We start from the raw sequence: 20696 nt of genomic DNA, 5'->3' as shown, positions 1-20696 counted from the left end.
AGTAACATATCAGTTAAGGCTGATAAGGATGTAAAGTTGAATGCTCTGTCAAAGGATATTCAAGATATGCCAAATCAGTTATCATTATCTCATCAAGCAGTATGAGCTCAAATGTTTTTTCTCAAGACCCATCATCTATGAACAGAAGAATTGAGTCATAATGATTTGATCATGTGTCTTATGCAAATTGGTGATTTATGAAGCATATTGAAATTAAAAAACTTACAAAATTAGTCTTTTTATGCAAATATATATGTATGAATTTGATTATTTGATGTATCCAAGCTATCGCATTACCCATTTTCCCTCTAAACAACAAAAACATACAGTGTACTCTCATGTTACTCTGATTGGGTTATTTTAATGAGACTCATAGTGAGCTGAGATTTTTGCTATGAGTCAGTCATCCATGCTACCCCCTTTTTTTTTTTTCTCCACATAGTTTAGTGTGTCAGTGCGTTAATATTTGGCGTGCTCAACCCTTCACCCTTCAGATAAGTGAGCGGTGGCTGGCTCATGCTGCTCCAACGCTGCATTTTCTGCGTAGTTGTCACTTTGCTGTGTTCAAATGCTCCTCGAATGCTCCGACTTTACAGCATCGAGGGTGCTCACATTTTCTGTTCTGCGCTTTATTTCTGCTAAATAAAATAAATAAACATGCAAGGAGATGTGCGTGTTAATGGTGTTTTTTTTACACTTGGTAATACAGTGTGTCCTAGCGATCTCTCACGGTTTATTCCGTGTTTCGTCGTAGGCTCCGTTGAAGATTCCTGACGGTCCTTGAAGGCGGGGCGGGTGACGGCGTGAAAAGGGAACTCCCAGCGTCTCCAGGCAGTCACATACCGCTTCACCCATGAAAACACCGGACAGACTCACAGAGGGTTGTGTTGTACCACATTGCGGTCAGAAACCACTACGATTTTAAAGAGAAGCCCTTCAACATTTCGACGGCAAGGTAAATTACTTTATTGGTCTTTTATTTTTGTGTGTGTGTGTCGAAAGCAGAGGCAAGCTAACCGCCCAAAGTCCTCTCAGCTCTGTGTGAGCTTCAAGGTAACTGTTAGTTAACGTGCTCTCTCTCTTACGTTAAATACCGTTGTATTCACCACTTTAAGCTCTCGGTCTTTTGCTATTTAACAGCTCTTCTTCTTTTGTATTTATCATTACAAGGCGTAACGTTAGCTGTAACCAATGCTGCTCTTGTGTTGGCCTTTTTTTTTTTTTAATATATATATATATATATATATCAGTTGACCGTTATCGTTTAATCCAACGTGATTGGCAGGGGGACGCTACACTCAGTGTTTGAAATGTAAACTAAACACAGCCGAGCTGGTTAATGTTTTATTTTTTTAAAACGTAAGAAACACATCATAATAACAATCACGTTAGCTTACGGTTACCCCCCTTCTCCTCCCACTTACGACGCTAAGACACGACCCCCAGTGTGTGTGCTAGCGAGCTAGCTTAGCAGAAACAGTGGAGACGTCAGCTCGCTTATCTATTTTTAGGTGGTCAGACTATAAGCTGTTAAGCCACACTGTATATACACTGGCTGCAGAGGCCTTTTTATGTGAATGAAACAAGTGTTTTTAGCACGTAGCTATGATTTGGATGTAACGCTGTGTTTCACAGGTGTTACACTGGATCGCTATATGTGTATATATATATATATTTCTCAGCTGACCTCCCTCTTTGTGTTTTATGTAAATATTAACCAAGAGTCTGGTTAATGGTAGTCAAACATTTGTTTCCCTCTATGTTTCGTCTTTTGGCATGGTCACACATGACTGTAAAAGAGGGCGGAACGGGTGGCCTGTTTTTAGCACTGTTTTCCATAAAAACAGACACGTCCCTTCCACTTTTTTTTTTTTTTGGAGGTGGGGAAGAGACTGTGCAAACCTGATCACAGATGTGTTTGCACGGTTTTGGGAAAAGACACATCTGCGTTGTTAAGCAATGCATGCTGTGTATGGCTGCTAACCATAGTCCTGAGTTAAACTCCCTGCACAGATGGATGGATGGATGGGCCTCGCAGAGACACAGTGATTTGAAATGAACAGAGAGATATCTGTCCAACCGGACTGGTGAGAAAGCAACTTTTTCACAGACCTAAACAGTGTGACTGCAGTCAGTGTCAAAGGGCGGGCAAAATGTTAATGCGAGTCAATGGGTTTATTGTTGGCACCGCATCCAGAAAGCCTCATTGCCCAAGCAAAGCATGTCAGACTTTTAACAACTGGAAACAATTAGTTTTCTGTAGGGATAGCTATGATTCAGCCTGGGAAAACTGTCTCAGCTGACACCCAAACAGATTGAATAGTAGCTTCAATCATCAACTTCCCCCAGCCTGGAAATTCATCAGTGTTTTTCTTTAGAGAATAATTAAACTCTCTATGTTCATATGAAGTTTTCACTCTCCTGTGCCTCCATAAGCATCAGAGTGAGGCATTATTTCTATGAATGAAAACGCTATCGCTTTACTGGAAATGACTCATCAGTTAGTCAGAGCTTCACATATAATGCCCTATAGCAAACTAATATTAGCATCCCTCTTAGTTATGATCGCACTCACCCCGTAACCCATGTTAGTGTCCGCTTGTGCAAAACGAGTTAGAGAAACACAGAGCACCAGGAAGTAAGGAAAGGCGGACCAATATGGAGCGGACAGGATGAAGGAGACGGGATGAGAACAGATGGAGAGAGACGACATGGAAAGAATTAGAGTACACATTTTTATTGTATGTGTTGTAGTCCATTTAAAGACTACTGAGAGTGTTAACTGCACATTCTCTGGCCGTTTATCAAGTCGTCGTAGTTAGTTTGATGCCGTGATTAACGCCCTGACGCCTGAATAACAATGGGTGGCTAACGTTTAGATGAAATCACTCACCAACCAGTGTCTGTATTTCTAATGTTTAATTTTTATGATTGTAACTATCAATACAACGACCGAAGCTCTGTTTTTAGGTTTTCCGAAATTGTACCCATCTCCATCCAGTTGATAATAAATAAACATTAATAATAAACATTAGGCATTATAAAAGTCGAGTTAATGGCAGAATGGTTGCATTAGATTGTGCATGCATACCTAATAAAGTGGCCTCTAAGTGTATATTGGACCTTTTTGTCTCCATCAAGTGGTTTAATATTAGTCTTATCTCTTGTTCTTTAACCATCCCCTCCATAAATCATCTAAACATCTGTACTTGGCTTCAAAGTAAATTATAGGTGGACCCAGAATTACACACGTCACTGCCAAATCAAATAAATTTTGCTTTACTAGCCAATGTTTGTTGGCCTGACAAAGCCTGAAGAAGATCCGTGCAGGATCAAAGCATCGCTCCTTTAATGCTTTGCTACTGATGCAGTGTGCAGATCCCTGACAAATTACCCCATTAACATTTATTTTGCAGTGTCACCTGTCAGTCTGTTTTTTAAATAGGTTACTGGTCCAAACAGATTCAAATATACATTTGACACTTGAAATGTATGATGCATGTATCTGCTCCTCTCCTGTTTATCCGAGCCTCAACACTCAAACCACAGCGAGGCTATAATGCTATTACCTGATGGCTCTGGCTCGGTTTGTTATTCCAGTGCATATTAGTGCCATGCAATAGCCATTGATCATTTGATTTCCATTGCAGGGTTGCCTCCAGAGGAGCAATATGCAATGATGGCTTTAATCTTGTTTCTGCCATAATTAGAAACACATGAAGTTTTACTGCCACTCACATGATGTCCTAGTTTCCTGTGGCCTACAACTGCTTTTTGGCAATCTAGGCTACTTTGATGTAGCCTATTTTGTGTTTTCCAGAAAAGAAATTATGTCAAATTATGAGATTAAATTTAAAGAATCCTTGTGGGAAACAAGGCCAGTGTTTTAAGTAGTCTAATATCATCTTACTTAGTTGGGTTGTGTTTGAATATACAGACTTTCAATGAATTTGGCACAGTTTGACACGAGGTGTATGCAAGGTTCTGTATTACACAAGATGATGCAGGTATGTGACAAATTCATGTGGACACGGGAAGGGAGTGGGAGCATTTGTAAGGAATTTTAAGTCATGCAAGCTGGCTGTCCGTGTGAATACTGTCTTGTTTTCTCTTGTGTGTTATTGTCTAGTCTGCTTAAACTTGAGCCTGGTGTCCCCCAGTCCTGACTTGTTTAGAGTAACTCTTACTCCTGCATTCCTTCATCAAGTTTCTCAGGGTGTTAGGTATATGTGTCATAAATGGTACACCAGCGTGACCATATTTCAATTTGCCATAGGCGTGGTCCTGCCCTAATTTTTTTGTATATTTTGGCCTATTTCTAATTCAACACGATGCTATATTGGGGGAGGAACTTTTGCCAGGGGTAAGCCACTGTGTCATTTTGTGTCCTTGAAGGAAAACCACATAAAACAAACTAACTAAATTACTATCCAGTAGTTGACCTAGTTTATTACAGGGATTATTTTACTTTATAATCTGCATTACAAATGATTGTACATGACTGTAAAAGATAATTTACTGTACAATAACTTTCTCTGTGGCTGTGGGTGTTGGCTTGGCTCTGCTTGCTTAACCATTTTTAAGCCTGGATTATGCCCTCACGGTTAAAGAATGTAACTGTGCATACATGTTTAAATAATGTGATTGATACAGGAAAAAAAAAAAACAGCTGGAAACATTGACTGCACATTGACTTGAATGAGTCAGGTGTGTAAGCTTCCCCCTCTGAGAGAAACACTACCGATGTTATTGCAGTTATGTGACATTTTTTTGGTTTTGGAGGAGACTGCCAGGTCAAAGAAAGCAAAGGCCAGAACTCAGTGTACTGTGAAAGTTATTGCTCCTTAAATACAACGCATCTCACACAAGCCAGAAGAGAGTCATCAGGTTATGTTGTGTGTTGTGTTTTTAAATGTGTGGTTGAGTTGAAGTCAAGGAAAGCACCTGTGCTTTTGTGAGTTGTGTTTTTCAAGTTGTTTTGTGCAGGAAGGAAAGTAAACCACAACATTTTACTGTCGTGCTGACTCCCGCCTCTTTAACCAAACCCTAGTTACCGGGTAAGCAGCACAATTTTCTCACATTAGGAAATGACACATTTCTGTGCAAACATGCAAAGTTATTACAGGACTGTTTATCTGTCTGTCTTGTCTACACACAGACCTTCTGTGGTTCAGATTGTTGATGCATGAAAAGATGAGCTAAATGCCGTGCTGCACGCTAATTACTCCCTGATGACAACCAGTCCCATGTGTGCTATCCTAGATATGATTTATGATGTGTCTGCACCATGTACAGGTTAACAAAGGGGCTAGGCAAGTTCTGGTCCTCTGGGGCTGCGATGGCCTGACATCCAGATAAGTGACTCATAAAACCACAGGTGGTTTCCTCATTAGCAGGTTGCAGCTACCAGTATAGTGGCTGTTGTGCCCTTCTGCTCAGCCCACCCCTGAGACTTATGCAAGAGCCATCCATGTTCCATGGTCTGTCTCATCTTCACCCATGGCCAAACACCTAACTCTATTAATTAACAGACTGATGGGACACAATGTTGTTCTGTGATAGCAGGGTTGCTAAGGTCTGCATTATGAAGCACATTTCTGACAATGTGGACTTTGTAATATCTATTTTCCTCATTTAATGACAGATCAGCATGATGGTTTGTAACATGGTCGTGGACTAAAACTAAAACTAAATGGACTTAAATGTTGCATCCCTGTAACCCGTCATCAAGTTGAATTTGAGTGATTTTTAGGAATGAATTGATAGGGGATTAAAAAACAAAAGAACAGAACAGCTAATTTGTTAATAACTATACTAACAATGGAAATGTTCCATGGCAATGTACAAAAACAGATGCTAAGTTTAATTTACTTTGTGTACTAGCAACCAAGAAGATGCAAAGAAGTTGCCATCTGAGTCAGCAAATGTGTGACCACAGTTTAAAGTCCCCGCCCCACACTGGGGGAAAAAAATGAAATGTAAACCGTTTGTTTTATCTCCTATTTATTCATGAAAATATCACATCTTATTGCCTGTGGTCATACTTCAGAGTAAATGCACTCAGTCAACACTGCCATCAGACCTCACTGTTAAGTTTCATAAACCTTTCTTGCCCTGAACATCTTGTGTGTTAAACTTTAATTGCACAGTTAATGTGCAATGTAATAATTCATTTGTATTGGGGATTGGTTGTAATTTTTAAAAGGTAATTAAATGAAACAAAACAAGTTAACTTGTAAAGAATGGTGCAGTGATTAGTTTGTTGTGTGTCCTGTCTTGGTTGGCGCCAAGCCGTCTTCATCTGCATTTAATCGCTTTTGAGATATCGAAACAACCTCCATAGATTGATATCATGTAACCTTTTTTTTTGTCAACAATTTCCCCGACTTTGAAGGAAAATGTGACTTCACTTTCATAGTTGCTTTCATGCCACCTTGGTTTCACTCATCTATCCCATGCTAAAACAAACCGTGACAAAGAAACGATCTCAATTCAGGACCGCAATAAGCAACAGCCAGATCTATGCATGCCCTTTCCCTACCACAAGGCATTGCTTATGCTTTGAAGAACAGAGATCGAAAGTCACTCTAAAAATAAGTTTGCGTAATGCGTGTAGGAAATTGTTGACAAAAAAAAAGGTAATGTGACATCAATTCTTTGGAAGTGTTTCAGATATCTTTAAAATTGGTGAACCGCAGAAGTAGACTTCCTGGTGCTAACCAAGCCAGAAACACAACATACCACAGCACCATTCTTTACAAGACAAGCTAAAGTTAAATGTTATATTCTTTTATGGCAATATATTTCCTAAACCACAGTCAAACATTTACATTATGTTATTATTTTCAGGTTAATAAATTATATTTATAAACTATATTCAAAGTTTAACCAATAAACCCTTTGGTTTCCTCTGGCTTCAGTCATTGTCAGGATAGTCTTCAAACTAGCAGCATTATCATCAGGATAAATATCAATCTTGAAACAAATATGAACTCATTTTAACAATAGGACTTAAACACTGTGTAATCTACAACAGGAACATACATAGTTACATTTTAACCATAATGTCTTTCACTTCACCAAGCTGACCCAGTTGTGTAAATATTGGCCTTGCGTCGTCTACAGTTTTTGTATACTAGGTGTAAAGGGATACAGGTGAGAGTGTGATGCTCAACCATTGTTAGCTTGTCTCACAAGACATAAAAGAACCTGTAAAGGGATACTACTCTTTCATAAACACAAGGACAACACCCTTAGGGCACAAATCACGGAGAAGGCAAACAAAGCTTTTCTTTTTTTTAAAGGTTTTGTTAAGAAGGGAAATCTTTGTTTGGCTTTTATGTGATTGCTGTTTCATTTCTGCAAATGTATTTCATACCAGATATCCAGGTTAGATGCAACATGAGCTGTCGGATATGAGACGGATCAGTGAAACCGTGTACAGGGCTGCTTTGTTGCCCTTTTGTATGATTCGGCCCACATTTCTGTGTATATGGGTATAACAACAGAGAATCATGTGCTTTATTTTCAGGCTGCAGCTAACTATAATTGTGAATATAATTACTACTTTCTTGATTGTTTTGTCCATTAAATGTCAAAAACATGTGAAACATGTCTGTAGATGTCTCTTTAAATTTCTTGTTTTGCTGAACCAAAAGCCCCCAAGTCAAATCTAATCAATTTACTGTCATATGACTAAGAAAAGCCCTCACATTTGGTGAGCTGCATCAAAATACTGTTTGTTTTTTTTGCTTGTAAAATGACTGAAATGATTAATCAAATACACCAAAGTCCGTTTATTCCTCAACTTGTATCCAGGAAGACAAATATTCTTTTCATTGCAGCACTTTTTTTTTTGTTTCTTCTTTTTTGCTTTTTTGTCATTCTTCCCCCTGTGTTACACAATATCTTTGCAACTTCTCACTTTTATTATAAATTTCTCTTGACGATCAACCCCATGACCTGCAAACCATGTAAACTCATCCAAGCCACAAGTTTGTTTAAATAGTGATCAGTTTTATTGGCCTCTATTTGCATAATATGGCAGAAATTTAATGTGTATGCATATGTATGTTTGAAAATAAGAATCATTATGCTACTATACTTTTATATCTACGGGTGCCACAGGTCCTCTTCCATATTTTTACAGTAGTCCAAAACAGATGTAGTTTGTAGCACATGTAGTTTCTGCTTCCCTGGTGCAAGGGGGTTGCAGTCAGTAGGAGTCGTACCTCAGTGCTCTCCTTGCTGCTCTTTTTCTTCTTCCAGTTGTCTTCGACTGAGCTTAGCTGCACGTGGTGATTTTCCTCAGTGGAAACCCTGCGATGGTTTGAACCAGTTCAAGCACAGACATGTTGCTGTGAAAGAGCCCTTATAGTAACTTTTTCGTTTCTGGACCTGAGTGTTCACTGATCCATGATCATATTGTATTTGTCTGTATTTGTCAGCTGGTGCGGTAAGACTGGTATGAACAACTCTAATATGCCTCAGGTCGATGTACGTGTATTCTGAGTTGAACCTCTGTATATCTGTCCATCTCACTGTTATTCGCGTGTATCTGTACTCCTGCCAATTTGTAACCGTTTTAAGCGCCAAAAAAACACAACAAAACAAAACGAAGCAAGCAGGAAACATGTTTAGGAATAGAGAGCGTGGGAGACAGTACAATACAGTAGGCGCTGATCATGTAGGAAGAGGTGGAAACTAAAAGACAGAAGGTGGTGACAGGTCAGAAAAACAATTTTCCTGCCTTCTGAGGCTAACACAGTCACAGCGATGAAAGACGACAAACATATAAAAACAAATGATGTATTTCACAGGTACAGTTTATTATGAAGCTCAAATTCAGATCAGATTTACATTTTAAGAAGCTTAGATAGCCCAATAGGTTACTTATACTGGAGGCTTACATTCAGGCCGCTGTTTACACTAGTAAATGTTTGGTTATTGCATGTCTAGATAAAGTTGTTGTAGTTTCAGCAGAGGCAGTTTGGTTTTAACAGTTGCTTTTGTCCTCTGAAAGGCCGTTTAAAGCCTTTGTGAGTCATTCAGTACTACTCTTGGCTGCCTAAAGATGGACTACGGATGGTGTGTTTATGTTTGTGTCGGCTTGACATATTGTTGCTCCTGGGTGGGATGTTTTTCTGGTGATGTCACATGTACTGCCTTGTGCTAACCCCCTTCCCCTCCTCTTGGCTCCACCAAACTTTCTAAGGGGAAAGATTTACCACATGAGTGAAAAGCACAGTTGTGGTAATGTTTTATTTGTATATGATACAATCCCACTCATTTGTATTGTCTTGTGAGCACACTTTGATTGCTCTTCATTTGTTTTTAGATTTGTGGTAGTGTTTTCACTTTTTTTTTTTTTTTATTGACTCATTTAGTTTTTATCCAAAGCAACTTACAAAAAAGACAAACAACAGTGCAACTAGGACATGTTAGTGCAGTAATAAGTACGACTCACATAGGATCAACTGACCAAGTTGCAGATTTAGCATGTCCAGCTGTTGGTAGTGCGAGGAGAGGAGGCAGGAGGAGGGACGGCCCTGCTCTAGAAGGAACTGATAGAGCGGGGAACAACGGACAAGAAGAGTTTGGATTGCCCTGAGTGCATGGGTGGCAGAGCCAGGCGTTATTTATTGGAGGCACGCAACGGCCGTGAGGTAACATAAGTCTGTATAAGGGCCCGAGTAAGTGGGTGCAGTAGTGGAGACTACTTTGTAGACACGTGTTAGCGATTTTAATTTTATGCAGGCAGTTCCAGGAAGCCAGTGGTGTGCTCAGTGAAGCTGGGTAAATATTATAAACCAGTTAGCTAAGTTTCATAGGGTGATGATATAATGTCAGAATTTAGATATTGTGTTAAACTATTAGTTTTCTTTGATAGTCAGGTAATAGTTACATAGCAAGTGTGATAATACCACGATATCATTCATCATATTTTCTGTAAATATTTTTTTATCTTTATTCTCTCAAGGCGCACACAATTTAAAACATCTTTCTTATTTTTTTGTCGTATGTCTTTGGTGTACCTCTACTGTTTTGTTGGTTATTCTTTTCTGATCACATTTTTACTGGTCATCAGTCTTTGCTGATGTAAGTCGCAACAGCAGCCGGTATCACTCCCCACCACCATTTAGCTGATTCATTGTCATGTGGTGTCCTGCAAAAAGCCTCTTACAACATCTGTCTGAGGTTTGTTTTGAGCACTTCACTGTACTTTTGTGGCTCTCATTTGTAGACTTTATCCGCCATGTTTGACATAATTATTATGTAGGTGATCAAAGATGTTTTTGATGTTTGAGTCTGTTGTTAATACCAGTCTGTGGGCCCCATTTGCAAAATCAGATCATCAAATGTATAGAATCCACCAAACACGTGGTCACCTGTTTGATTACTTCGGTTAGTCTGAGCTGTGCTGGTTTATGAGCTTCAAAGTTCAGTTTGTTAAGGTCCCACCAGCACTATTAGTGTGTGTGTGTGTGTGTGTGTGTGTGTGTGTGTGTGTGTGTGTGTGTGTGTGTGTGTGTGTGTGTGTGTGTGTGTGTGTGTGTGTGTGTGTGTGTGTGTGGATGTGGTCGTGTATATAGGAAAAAAAGACACTTCTCTTAACGCCTTTAAACATACTCAAACTAGAGGCACACGCTGGGACCACTGCCAAGACCAGTAGTCCACTCCTTTGTGATATGCAAACAAAAGGAACCAACCTACGATAAGTAAACATGACAGTGAAACTTTCTACTCGCTAAGTACACACCTCAAGGATGAGGATGGGGATAAAGGCATGAACAGCGCTGCATGTAAGAGTCAGATCCTTCTGCGCCGTCGTCCTTGGTCATATTTACTAAAGTTGTAACGGGAAACTTTCAAAGTCAGAATCCTTTGTTTGGGGTGCAGCTTCAATGTTTTCTTATCCTTTATCTCACGATCAAAATTCATAACATCATAAGGCTGATGCATTTCCACACTTTCCTCTGTTTCTGTACTTTTCTGCTCTCGAACAATATCGTCCTTGATCCGATTTCCATCTGTTTTGTTTGTAGTGAACAAAAGCCATTCCGCTTTGGCCATCAGGTGATGGTTAACCTCAGCCCACAAGGATTTGTTAGGATGAAATATACATTTTCCACAGCCTCATTTGTTTGCAGTGTGAGGTTACAGTCAGTGGAAAGTAATTCTGTGCATGTATGTACTTCAGGTATGTCCAGGTGTTGAATAACAGCACCGTCATACTTTTTCCATTATTCCACTACCTAAATGCCCATGATGAAACCCTCATATCCAGGATTTCTGTGATTTCTGACACCGCTGTATGCACATGCCTGAGTAAATAGAGGTTAGTTTATAAGTTTCAGGATTAGTCTGTTTTTCTCAGTGAGATTATTTCCTCACCGAGCACGTTGTAAGCTGATTCATAGACCAAAGGTCCTCAGCACATGGCTGACTCAGTGACAGCTAATCTCTGATCTGTCTGAACTGTTAACACATTAACAACCGCTCAATGTCTCTGTGTTTCTCTATTTCTACCAAATCCTCTTCTGCTTTGCTCTCTCTGAACACGGCGTTACGGTACACAGCTGGGTTGTCACGTAGCTCAGCCTTTGCAATGAGGACTCTCCCGCTGTGCTGTTTGTATGCTATCCATATGTTTATTTTTACACTTGCTCTTTAGTGTTTGTATGTTGCACGTCTGGATTTGTGGAGTTATGAGGTCAAATTGTTCTCAGCAGGAATACATCTGATGCCATGGTGTTGTCAGAGTTGTAGACGACCCAGCTCATAGCCCATTTATTTGGCCCTGTTTTGCTGGCCTAAATGAACAAGCCGCTGAGCTGAGGTGAGATGAGGTACTGATGTGCAGTTGGTCTGCCAACCGGCCAGCCTGCCAGTGTATTTATCTGCTATTGGCCTTCGCTGAGCTTGCTGTGCTTTGGCTTGGCTGCTGGCTGATTGCCCTCTTGCTTGGGTGGGGCTCTCACTGTCAGTACTCAGAGCTGACCTTCACTCATAAATTTATGATTTCCTCCTTGCAGTCCGTTTCCCTCCTATCCTCCCTCTTTCCTGGTATGCAGTCGATCAGAACTTGCCTCCAGCTGTACCTCGCACTCCCCCGAACACAAGCAGAGCCATCCTGTGTCCACCGCTGACGTCTGGTCTGTAAACAAACACATGATGTGCAGCAGCAGATGTTCACCCTCTTGTTAATGCTGAGCTCTGGATGAGAAACACACTACGCAAAACAAATGAAGTTAAAGTTAAACAGTGAGATCTGTGAAAGAACGGGTAGGGTCGTATTTTTATCTGCTACACCGTGTAATTCACATGGAGATGTGTTTGTTCGTCCTGAGTGATAAATTGATTAAATAACTTGAATTAAACGGTCAGTTGACTTGTTTACTCCATTTAACTGTACAAATGAAGACTTATCTCTTTGGCTCTGTCTATTCTGCTTATCAAATGAATGATTACTCACTGTCTCACTGTACATGTTTTCTTTCCTCTCCCCATGCATCATTTTTTTTTTGCCTTCAGTTTCACGATGAACCAAAAATAAGCATTTCAGTTTCATTTCTCTGCAGTCACTTGGCAAAAGAGGAGAATAATAAATAATAATAATAAACTTTATTTAGATTATAGCACATTTCAAAACAGCTGCTCCAGCACACTTTGCTGTGAACAAGAATAGAAAACAAAAGCAGCAGGAAAGCAATGTATAGTAGTACTCATGCATGCAAAGTACTACACAACATAAAACAAGTTAGGCTGCAGCTGCATGTCATCTGCTCTCTCTCCTACCCCCTGTGCTGCCTCCAAGCTGTCACTATCTAATAAAGGCATTAAAATAATAATCATAAAAAGGGGTGTTTCACATGTTGTAAGACCAGCTGCAATGTTACTCCACCCAAATCAAATTCACAGGATTGTATTTTTTTAGGACTGTGAACTTAAAAAAAACCCACTAAAATAAGGTGGAGAATTAAGTAGAATAAGAAACAGCATACTAGAAATAGAAACATACCCCCTCCCCAGTGACACTGTTTTTCTGTGGGAAAGTCTTACTGCTCCCAATAACTAAGCACAAGCTGCTCTGGTTTAAATGGAATATGTTGGACATGTTGCCTGCCAATACATACAACAGTTGTTATTTCATGTTCCTTTTTTATTTCTTAATTTGAATACTTAATACATTTTAAGAATAGTTTTAAAAAAATGATAAATAACTAATGCTACACAATAAATAGTAGGGTTCAAATGGACAGATTGGGTTACTGGTATTGGTCGATTCTGCTTCCAGTGATAAGTCCAAAAAATCCTGATTGGTGCATCCTTAATAATATCCATCAAGTATTCAGCTAGGCCAGGGGGGTGGAGGGTGTACATATGCTTATCTACTGTGTTTAACACTACTACTAGTGTTTTTTAAAATAAAGATATACATAATGGGGTCATTCTAACTGATGATGTTGATGATGAGAATAGTAGTAGTAATAAACTCATAATAATAATAATAATAATAATAATAATAATAATAATAATAATAAAATAGCTCAATATCATGACCCGTCAAATTTTCTGAAATATCTATCATACCATGACAATCTCATACTGTTGCAGCTCTACTCTGGATGTTGCCACTGATGTATGAAAAGGTTTCCCTGCGGCGTGGATCAAAGGGGTCGATTGAGTTTTTGTACTGTTGCTGTTATTGTTGTAAAAGCTTTAGAAAGATGTGAATTATTCATTTAATGTTTCATGTCTATAAAATGGAGCCTAAGTAGTTTGTGGGTGATTTTTCTCTATTATTCACTCAGAGTGTACAGCTTCCGGGACTCCGGAGACATCCAGTCCATGATGATACCCAGTAGAGTTGCAGAAGTGATTATGGCAGTCACTGCATTCGGATTCACAGCATTTCATTTTTGTTTCAACAGGGTTGCAGCGTGTGTGGAGACGAGCTGATGCGGTGAAAAAAACCAAACAAGGTCACTGTGGTTCACCTGCTATCTATTAGCCCTAGAGTGACCCTGCTACTTTCCACCCCCATCACCTCTAGAGGAGGCTGGGCTGCCTCTAGGTGCAAGAAAATACCATGTGCCAAAACTGGAGAGGACTTAGCATTGCCCCATAGACAGCCAAAATTCTCGTGAACCTCCCCCTCTAGTCTGAAGACCCCTCCTTATCCTCTGCATTGCCCACTGGCCAAGATGAAGAAGGTGGCATCATGGACAGCAGAGGACGTCTCCGATTGGTTGAGCAAAGAGGGGATACCAGAATACATAGAGGCTCTCCGTCAGATGGACGGCCCTGCTCTGCTGAGGCTCACCGAGGCAGATTTCCAGAAGCCTCCCCTCTCGCTGGTGTCATGTGATGGCGGGCAGCAGCTGTTAGAGCGCCTGGAGACGCTGCGGATAGAAAATCATATCGAGGCACACAAAAACGGCCATGCAAACGGGCACGCCGGTGGACTACCTAATGGAACTAGCAAGCCTCAAAGGAACGGTGCATTGGGGATGAAGGACTTCAGGACTGAGATGGTCCACATCCCCATCCCTACAATGGAAACTACGCGCTCCTCGTTCCCTGCCGAGTGGGGGAAGACGGGCATAGCGTACATCTATTCAGTGGTGTGGTTTGTTACCACCACAGTTGTCATTTCAGTGGTCCATGAAAGAGTGCCACCAAAGGAGCACACCCCACCCCTGCCCGATAAATTCTTCGACCTGTTTGACAGGGTGGAGTGGGCCTTCTCCATCTGTGAGATTAACGGCATGCTGCTGGTGGGACTGTGGCTCATCCAGTGGATCTTACTCAAGCACAGGTACAGTCAAGTTTTTTTTTTTTTTAAGTCACATCTGATTTACAACTAAAATATCATTATTAATATCTTTGTCTTGTTTTTTCAGGTCAATTGTAGGCAGGCGGTTCTTTTTCATTGTGGGCACACTCTATATGTACCGGTGTATTACAATGTACATCACCACTCTGCCTGTTCCTGGGATGCACTTCAAATGCTCTCCAAAGGTATAACACACATTTTTATCTCTCTTGCCATTGTTGGTTGGTTGAGCATGAAAGGATTCTTTCTTACTAGACCGCTCTGGGCGCAGTTGTGCTGAATGGACAAATTCAGAAAAAATGAGATGTCTTTTGTTAGCCCATGCCTCTGAGTTGTTGAGTGTTTGCTCCACTTTTTTTTGTAGTTCATATTAGATAAAATTTTATTTGTTCCACAAGAAAAGTGTATCCTTTTAATCGAAGCCACGGTGTAGCCTTTCTGTTGGGTTAAAGCTTCTTTTTCATTAGACAATTCTGGTGTAATAGATCCAGTCTGAGTTCTCTATGCACATCTTAGCTCGTAAAACAACATTTTTTTGCTGTTTGAACACAAAATACCAGCAATATGGGTACGTACTCATCAACACATTTCCCTGAAGCACCAGCAGCAGTAAAAAAAAAAAAAAAGATCATCAGAAATGGTACCAAGTTTGAAGCAACTAAAATATCTATTGGCGGTAAAAGCATTAAAACCAGTGAGTAATATGACGATTAAGGCCATCGTCATGTTTTAAAGAAACAACAACGTGTAATGATCCGTGACCTCCAGAGTTGAAGTGAAACATGTGCTAATTTCTGCCACCACCCTCATCATACAGGAAGTTGCACTTTTTGTGTGAAAAAAATACAAACAATAACACCAGTTGTTTATGATATGAAATGCTCAAGAGGTCAGTCTAAGATTAACTATTGTACTTACTGTAAATATCATTTTGACATATTTTACTGTTAATATTTCAGAGGAAATATTGGAAAAATCCTATTTTTACTCCATTAAATCTATCTGATAGGCTAATAGTTATTTGACGCATGCTTCCACACTCTGAAAGATGCCGTTATTCAACTTCAACTACTATTTTGCTGCAGCTAATACATTTGTCACCTACTCTAAAAACTTTGAATACGGGAGTTTAACTTGCAATCAAGTATTGTTACGCTGTTGGAAGATTTGGTTAAACAAAGCATGGGGATGCCTCAGTAACTGCTCCTTAAATTAGATCACCCTGCACTGTAAAAAACAAAACAAAAAAAAAGTCTCCAAAGTATTGTCGAAATGAGACATGGCATTACAGATGAATCCAGACTTGAGGGAAAACTATAGCAGCTGTTCTCACCTCTGCCATGAAGAAATAAACACCGCTGTCTGGATTAACTGCTGCTCTATTCTCTCTGTTGTATCTCACAATTCTCTCTATTTATATTATCAGTTATCACACTTTTATTAATATCATGTATTGACTTGCTCTGTTTCTTTCAGCTTCTCGGGAACTGGGAGGCACAGATGAGGAGAATAATGAAGATGATTGCTGGTGGGGGCTTATCAATCACAGGTTCTCACACCATGTGTGGAGATTATCTGTACAGTGGCCACACCGTCATGTTAACACTAACGTATCTCTTCATCAAAGAGTGTAAGTTCCTTTTTGTCTACGCTAGAGTTAAAGTAAGAACATGCAGGAAGATTTTATCTCTAAGTCAGATACATGAAGCTCACGTCATGCTATAACAGTAATATGCAGGAGATTTGACAAACCAAATCTGACATAATTTAGCGCACACTTCTTTCAGAAGGTCACGGTTACATTAACAGTAAATGGCAACTTAACTTTTAAAGACAAAGAGTGCGCAGGTTGATACTTGTGGTTTTGTGTGTAATATTTGTATTCTTGGTCAGTTTCAGTATTTGTGTTTTAGGTTCATGTGTCACAATTTCTGCTTTGTATCCCCTAAAAAAGTGAAGTACTCCTTGGCTTTCACATCAATTCTCTAAATAGCATCAGGAAACGTCGTAACAAAAGATATTTAGAGGAAATGTCATGCTCTCGACACTTCTGTTGTCTTGTACGTTTCAGCATATTAAGACATTGTTCTCTTTCATAACCACGTTTTCAGTTCCTCACGAGACATTTCTGCTATCCTATGCATTTTGTTAACCACTAAGCATAATGCCCAGAAGTTGTAGCAGTTTAACAGCTTGGTGAAGTGACCGACGTTATTACTTGTCTCGTGGAAGCTTTGAGTCAACGGTTCCTTTCCTGTGCTCAGTCACGTGGTGAAGCAGTGCTTTCACACCATGTCTGTGCTGGCAAACCTGCTTGATAGAGCAGTGACATCTAGTGGGAAAAAAGGCGAACTGGCAAATATTTCTGTTAAAGGAGTTGGTACTGTTGGGTTTGATCTGTGCTCTTCTGTTTGACTGGCAGATTCTCCCAAGCGGTTCTGGTGGTATCACTGGTTTTGCTGGACGTTGAGCGCTGTGGGGATTTTCTGCATCCTTCTGGCACACGACCACTACACTGTGGATGTGGTGGTTGCGTACTTTATCACTACACGCCTCTTTTGGTGGTACCATACTATGGCTAACCAGCAGGTGAGTTTCAAGTTATGCCAAGTTAAATCTAGTTCTCATGCTTTTTACCTTGTAATGAACAAACTGGAACCTGTATGAACACAGAGGATGGTCTACGTGGTGTACAGTGATAGGAGATGAGCTGTTATCTCTTTAAAGGAATAGTTTTGTTGCTGCAAGTCACCTGACAAAAGCGATACCACTGTCATATCTGTACATGAAGCAACAACCAGCGGCTGATTAGCTTAGCTAAAGACTGGAAAGAGTCTGACCCACAACACGCCATTATTTTTACACAACCAACAAACAAACAAACATATTTGTCTGGTTGTTTTAGCTTTGAAGTGTCTCAGGCTGTATTTGATTTCCCCTTTGCTCTCCTTGTTTTTATCTGAACATAAAGGAGTCCATGTGAAAGACTTTAGGAACAGACAGTACAGCTGACACAACGTGAAATGACAATTTCACAATGACAAGTCTTTGAATAATTTTGAACTAAGCTGCTTAAATCAAAAGTTAACCAACCACGTTTGTGTATTTTGTTTCAGTCGCTGAAGGAGACGTCACAGAGTAACCCGTTCTCGCGGGTGTGGTGGTACAGACTGTTTCAATACTTTGAGGAGAACGTCAACGGCACGGTGCCTCGTCACTATCAGCTGCCGTTGTCATTACGATCGCTGCAGTGGAACCGCGGCGTAAAGTACAGCAAACTGGACATCCAGTGACCCTTTTATCATGTCAAAGCAAGTGAGGACTATGACTTTTATAAGTGCTGTTTTTACCCCATGGAAGACTGCACTGTTAAATGTAGCGCGCTGTCCTTTCACCTCTAGTAACAGACACATCCCTGTCCAAATGGGTAGCACTGTGACCCACCTAGTATCATTTTTTTTCTTTCTCTGTTTTCTTTCATCCTCTTTCTCTGGTAGTATTTCTCAACACAGAGCACTAAATTATATTTGTTTTGTGTCTTTTTCTCTTTGTGGGCCACATAACTCAGTTTTTTTTTTGTTTTTTTTTGGCCATAAGGACTCATCAATTTTATTTCCTCTCTGCACAAAACCATAGTTAATGGCTTCATGGTCTTACAAGATTTTTTAGTGCAAATGGTGTCAATCAAATGCTTATTTGATAACCAAAATGCCATAAGCATTTCTTCTTCTTCTTCTTCTTCTTGTTCTTCTTCTTCTTTTTTTTTTTTATAGCAAATTACTTTTTGTAAACTGACCTTGCTAAAAATGAGTCAAAGGTGCAAAAAATAAGTTTTTTAAGTATGTCAAACTTTATTTTTCAAAAACAAATGATGTCCAAGAAAAGATTTTTAGATTTTTACCTTTTTCAAGATGGATAACTGAGAGCATAAGAATCTAATGTGGTATAACATTATTCCAGTGCCTTTCTTAGCTTGATTGTAAACAGTTCAAGTACTATGTGTCTTGTGTCTCTCTGCCGTGGTGTGACCACACCGCGGTACGAGGTGGTACTTAACGTTTAACGTTCTCGGTCTCGTTCCCATGAATGTAAAAACAACTACGCCAGCCTTACCAGAAAATTGGTTTTCCCAAAATTAAGTACAGTGAGTGAAATGTCCCGTTTATTTATTGATGCTTTATGATGTCAGTTTGTGTTTAGTTGGTCAATGCTGTTCTAACAGAAAAAATGACTGTTAACTGTATTTTTTTTTTTTTTACTTCTGTAACATTTCATTTTTACCAATCAGTCTTTTACCAACACCAACCATGTTCAAAGCCCATCACCTGTGTACACCACCACCACGTCTTTACTTCCCACCGCAACATGATCTGCTAAACATCACTGCCTGATTGGAAATTGCAAAAGAAATGTCTCCGAGGTGCAGAGTTAAGTTATTCTGTACCTCACCCTCTTTTGCATCATCGCTGCATCTCTTGCGTAGGCGATAATGAGCCCCTCTCTTGTTCCCCACAACGAGTTTGAATTATTCTCATTACCATTTTGTCTTCTAACCTTTTGGGCGATGAGAGCGTAGACGAAAGTGTTTGTTGTGACACCTTTTTGTCGAGTTAAGGGAATGTTAAAGTTGCGAAAATGGGAGCTTCAGACAGCTTCTGAGCATGTCTGTGATGAATCTGTACGTGCTTTTTATGGTTTGTCTTGTGCTAAACCAAGCTGCTACCTTACAGTTTGAAGACAGTGTTTTTTTTCCTGAACAACACCACAACAATCTTCTTTCAAGAAGTATGGGAACTTGTGTGTGGGGAACAAGCTGCAGCATGATGCACAGAGCTGATATGTTTGCGTTCAGACGAGATACCATTGATTTCCATGAATGTGAAAATGCGTCCTTATTGATGATCCTAATCATTTACATGTTGTTGCTTTTTCTTTGTGTAACTATGACTGAACTCTAAATAAGTATTGCACAAGTTCATCTTTAGGGAAGGTTTTAACTTATGTGAAACTTTAATTTCAAATTAAACTGATTAGTTTCAATGAAGAACTGCACTAAGCTTTAGATTATACAAATCCAAATAAATAATAATCATGATGTGATTTTAATTTCTTTAAACATTGTCAAAAGGAGGAGGTGAGAACGACATTTCAATGAGAGCTTATGATAACTTTTAGTTTTGATGTTGGAGAAATTACAGCACAGGCGTGTACCCTCCATTCTGTAGCACTGTCCAATCACTTCACTCCATCTACAAAGAACGGTTTCTCGAGCACAGCAGTTTCCTCACATTATGATTGAAGGTAACGTTTGAAGTAATGGTCCAAACGTTTGAAGGAGTTTGATAAGGATCATGGTTGGAGTTAATGTTTGTCGTTATAGTTTGCCAATCAAGTTGGATTTTTCTTTGTTCATCTCAAAGAAATTAAAGTTTGTTATCCCGTATGTTTCTCTGTAAATGTATCACCCACTTTTCCCTTCTTTTGTGTGTATACCAGATGTTTGTAAGATATGATAAAGGATTCTACTTGGGACGCTTTTGAATAAAACATTTTACGATAATGTATTCGATTTACTGTCGGCCTGTTTTTCTGTACAGAAGATTCTCATTGTGCCAAAAGATGACGTCATGGCAGGCTCGCTAGCCGCCAGCAGATGGACACATTGAGTCACATTTAATAAGACAAGTACAGCGAGGGGAGGCCTCTCCTTCCCATACATACTCCACCAAGTATGTCCGACAAAGTTAATTAACCCTTCACACGTCTCATACTTTAAACTTTATGTAACCTCATGCAACACAGATGTTTATAGTCTGCTGAGATTTGAATAAACACACACCACCCACACATACTTGCA

General features: G+C 39.7%; 1 protein-coding gene across 3 annotated transcripts; it reads left to right on the top strand.

Moving 5' to 3' along the window:
* Positions 1–343: 343 nt before the first annotated feature.
* Positions 344–20403, top strand: sgms1a (sphingomyelin synthase 1a). Of its 3 annotated transcripts, XM_027276370.1 has the most exons (7): positions 344–955; positions 12036–12155; positions 13935–14821; positions 14907–15024; positions 16316–16469; positions 17262–17428; positions 17956–20403. In XM_027276370.1, exons 3-7 carry the CDS (start codon positions 14208–14210, stop codon positions 18130–18132), a joined length of 1230 nt encoding a protein of 409 aa, XP_027132171.1. In that variant the 5' UTR covers positions 344–955; positions 12036–12155; positions 13935–14207; the 3' UTR covers positions 18133–20403. The 3 variants fall into 3 exon arrangements, with proteins under 3 accessions (XP_027132171.1, XP_010739854.1, XP_019131066.1); XM_010741552.3 differs by lacking the exon at positions 12036–12155; XM_019275521.2 differs by lacking the exons at positions 344–955; positions 12036–12155 and adding an exon at positions 9394–9665.
* The last annotated feature ends 293 nt before the right edge of the window (positions 20404–20696 follow it).

Source organism: Larimichthys crocea, chromosome III (assembly GCF_000972845.2).
Source record: "Larimichthys crocea isolate SSNF chromosome III, L_crocea_2.0, whole genome shotgun sequence".
Taxonomy (NCBI): domain Eukaryota; kingdom Metazoa; phylum Chordata; class Actinopteri; family Sciaenidae; genus Larimichthys; species Larimichthys crocea.
The sequence above is the reverse complement of the archived record's forward strand: the minus strand, read 5'-3'. Positions and strand labels throughout refer to the sequence as shown.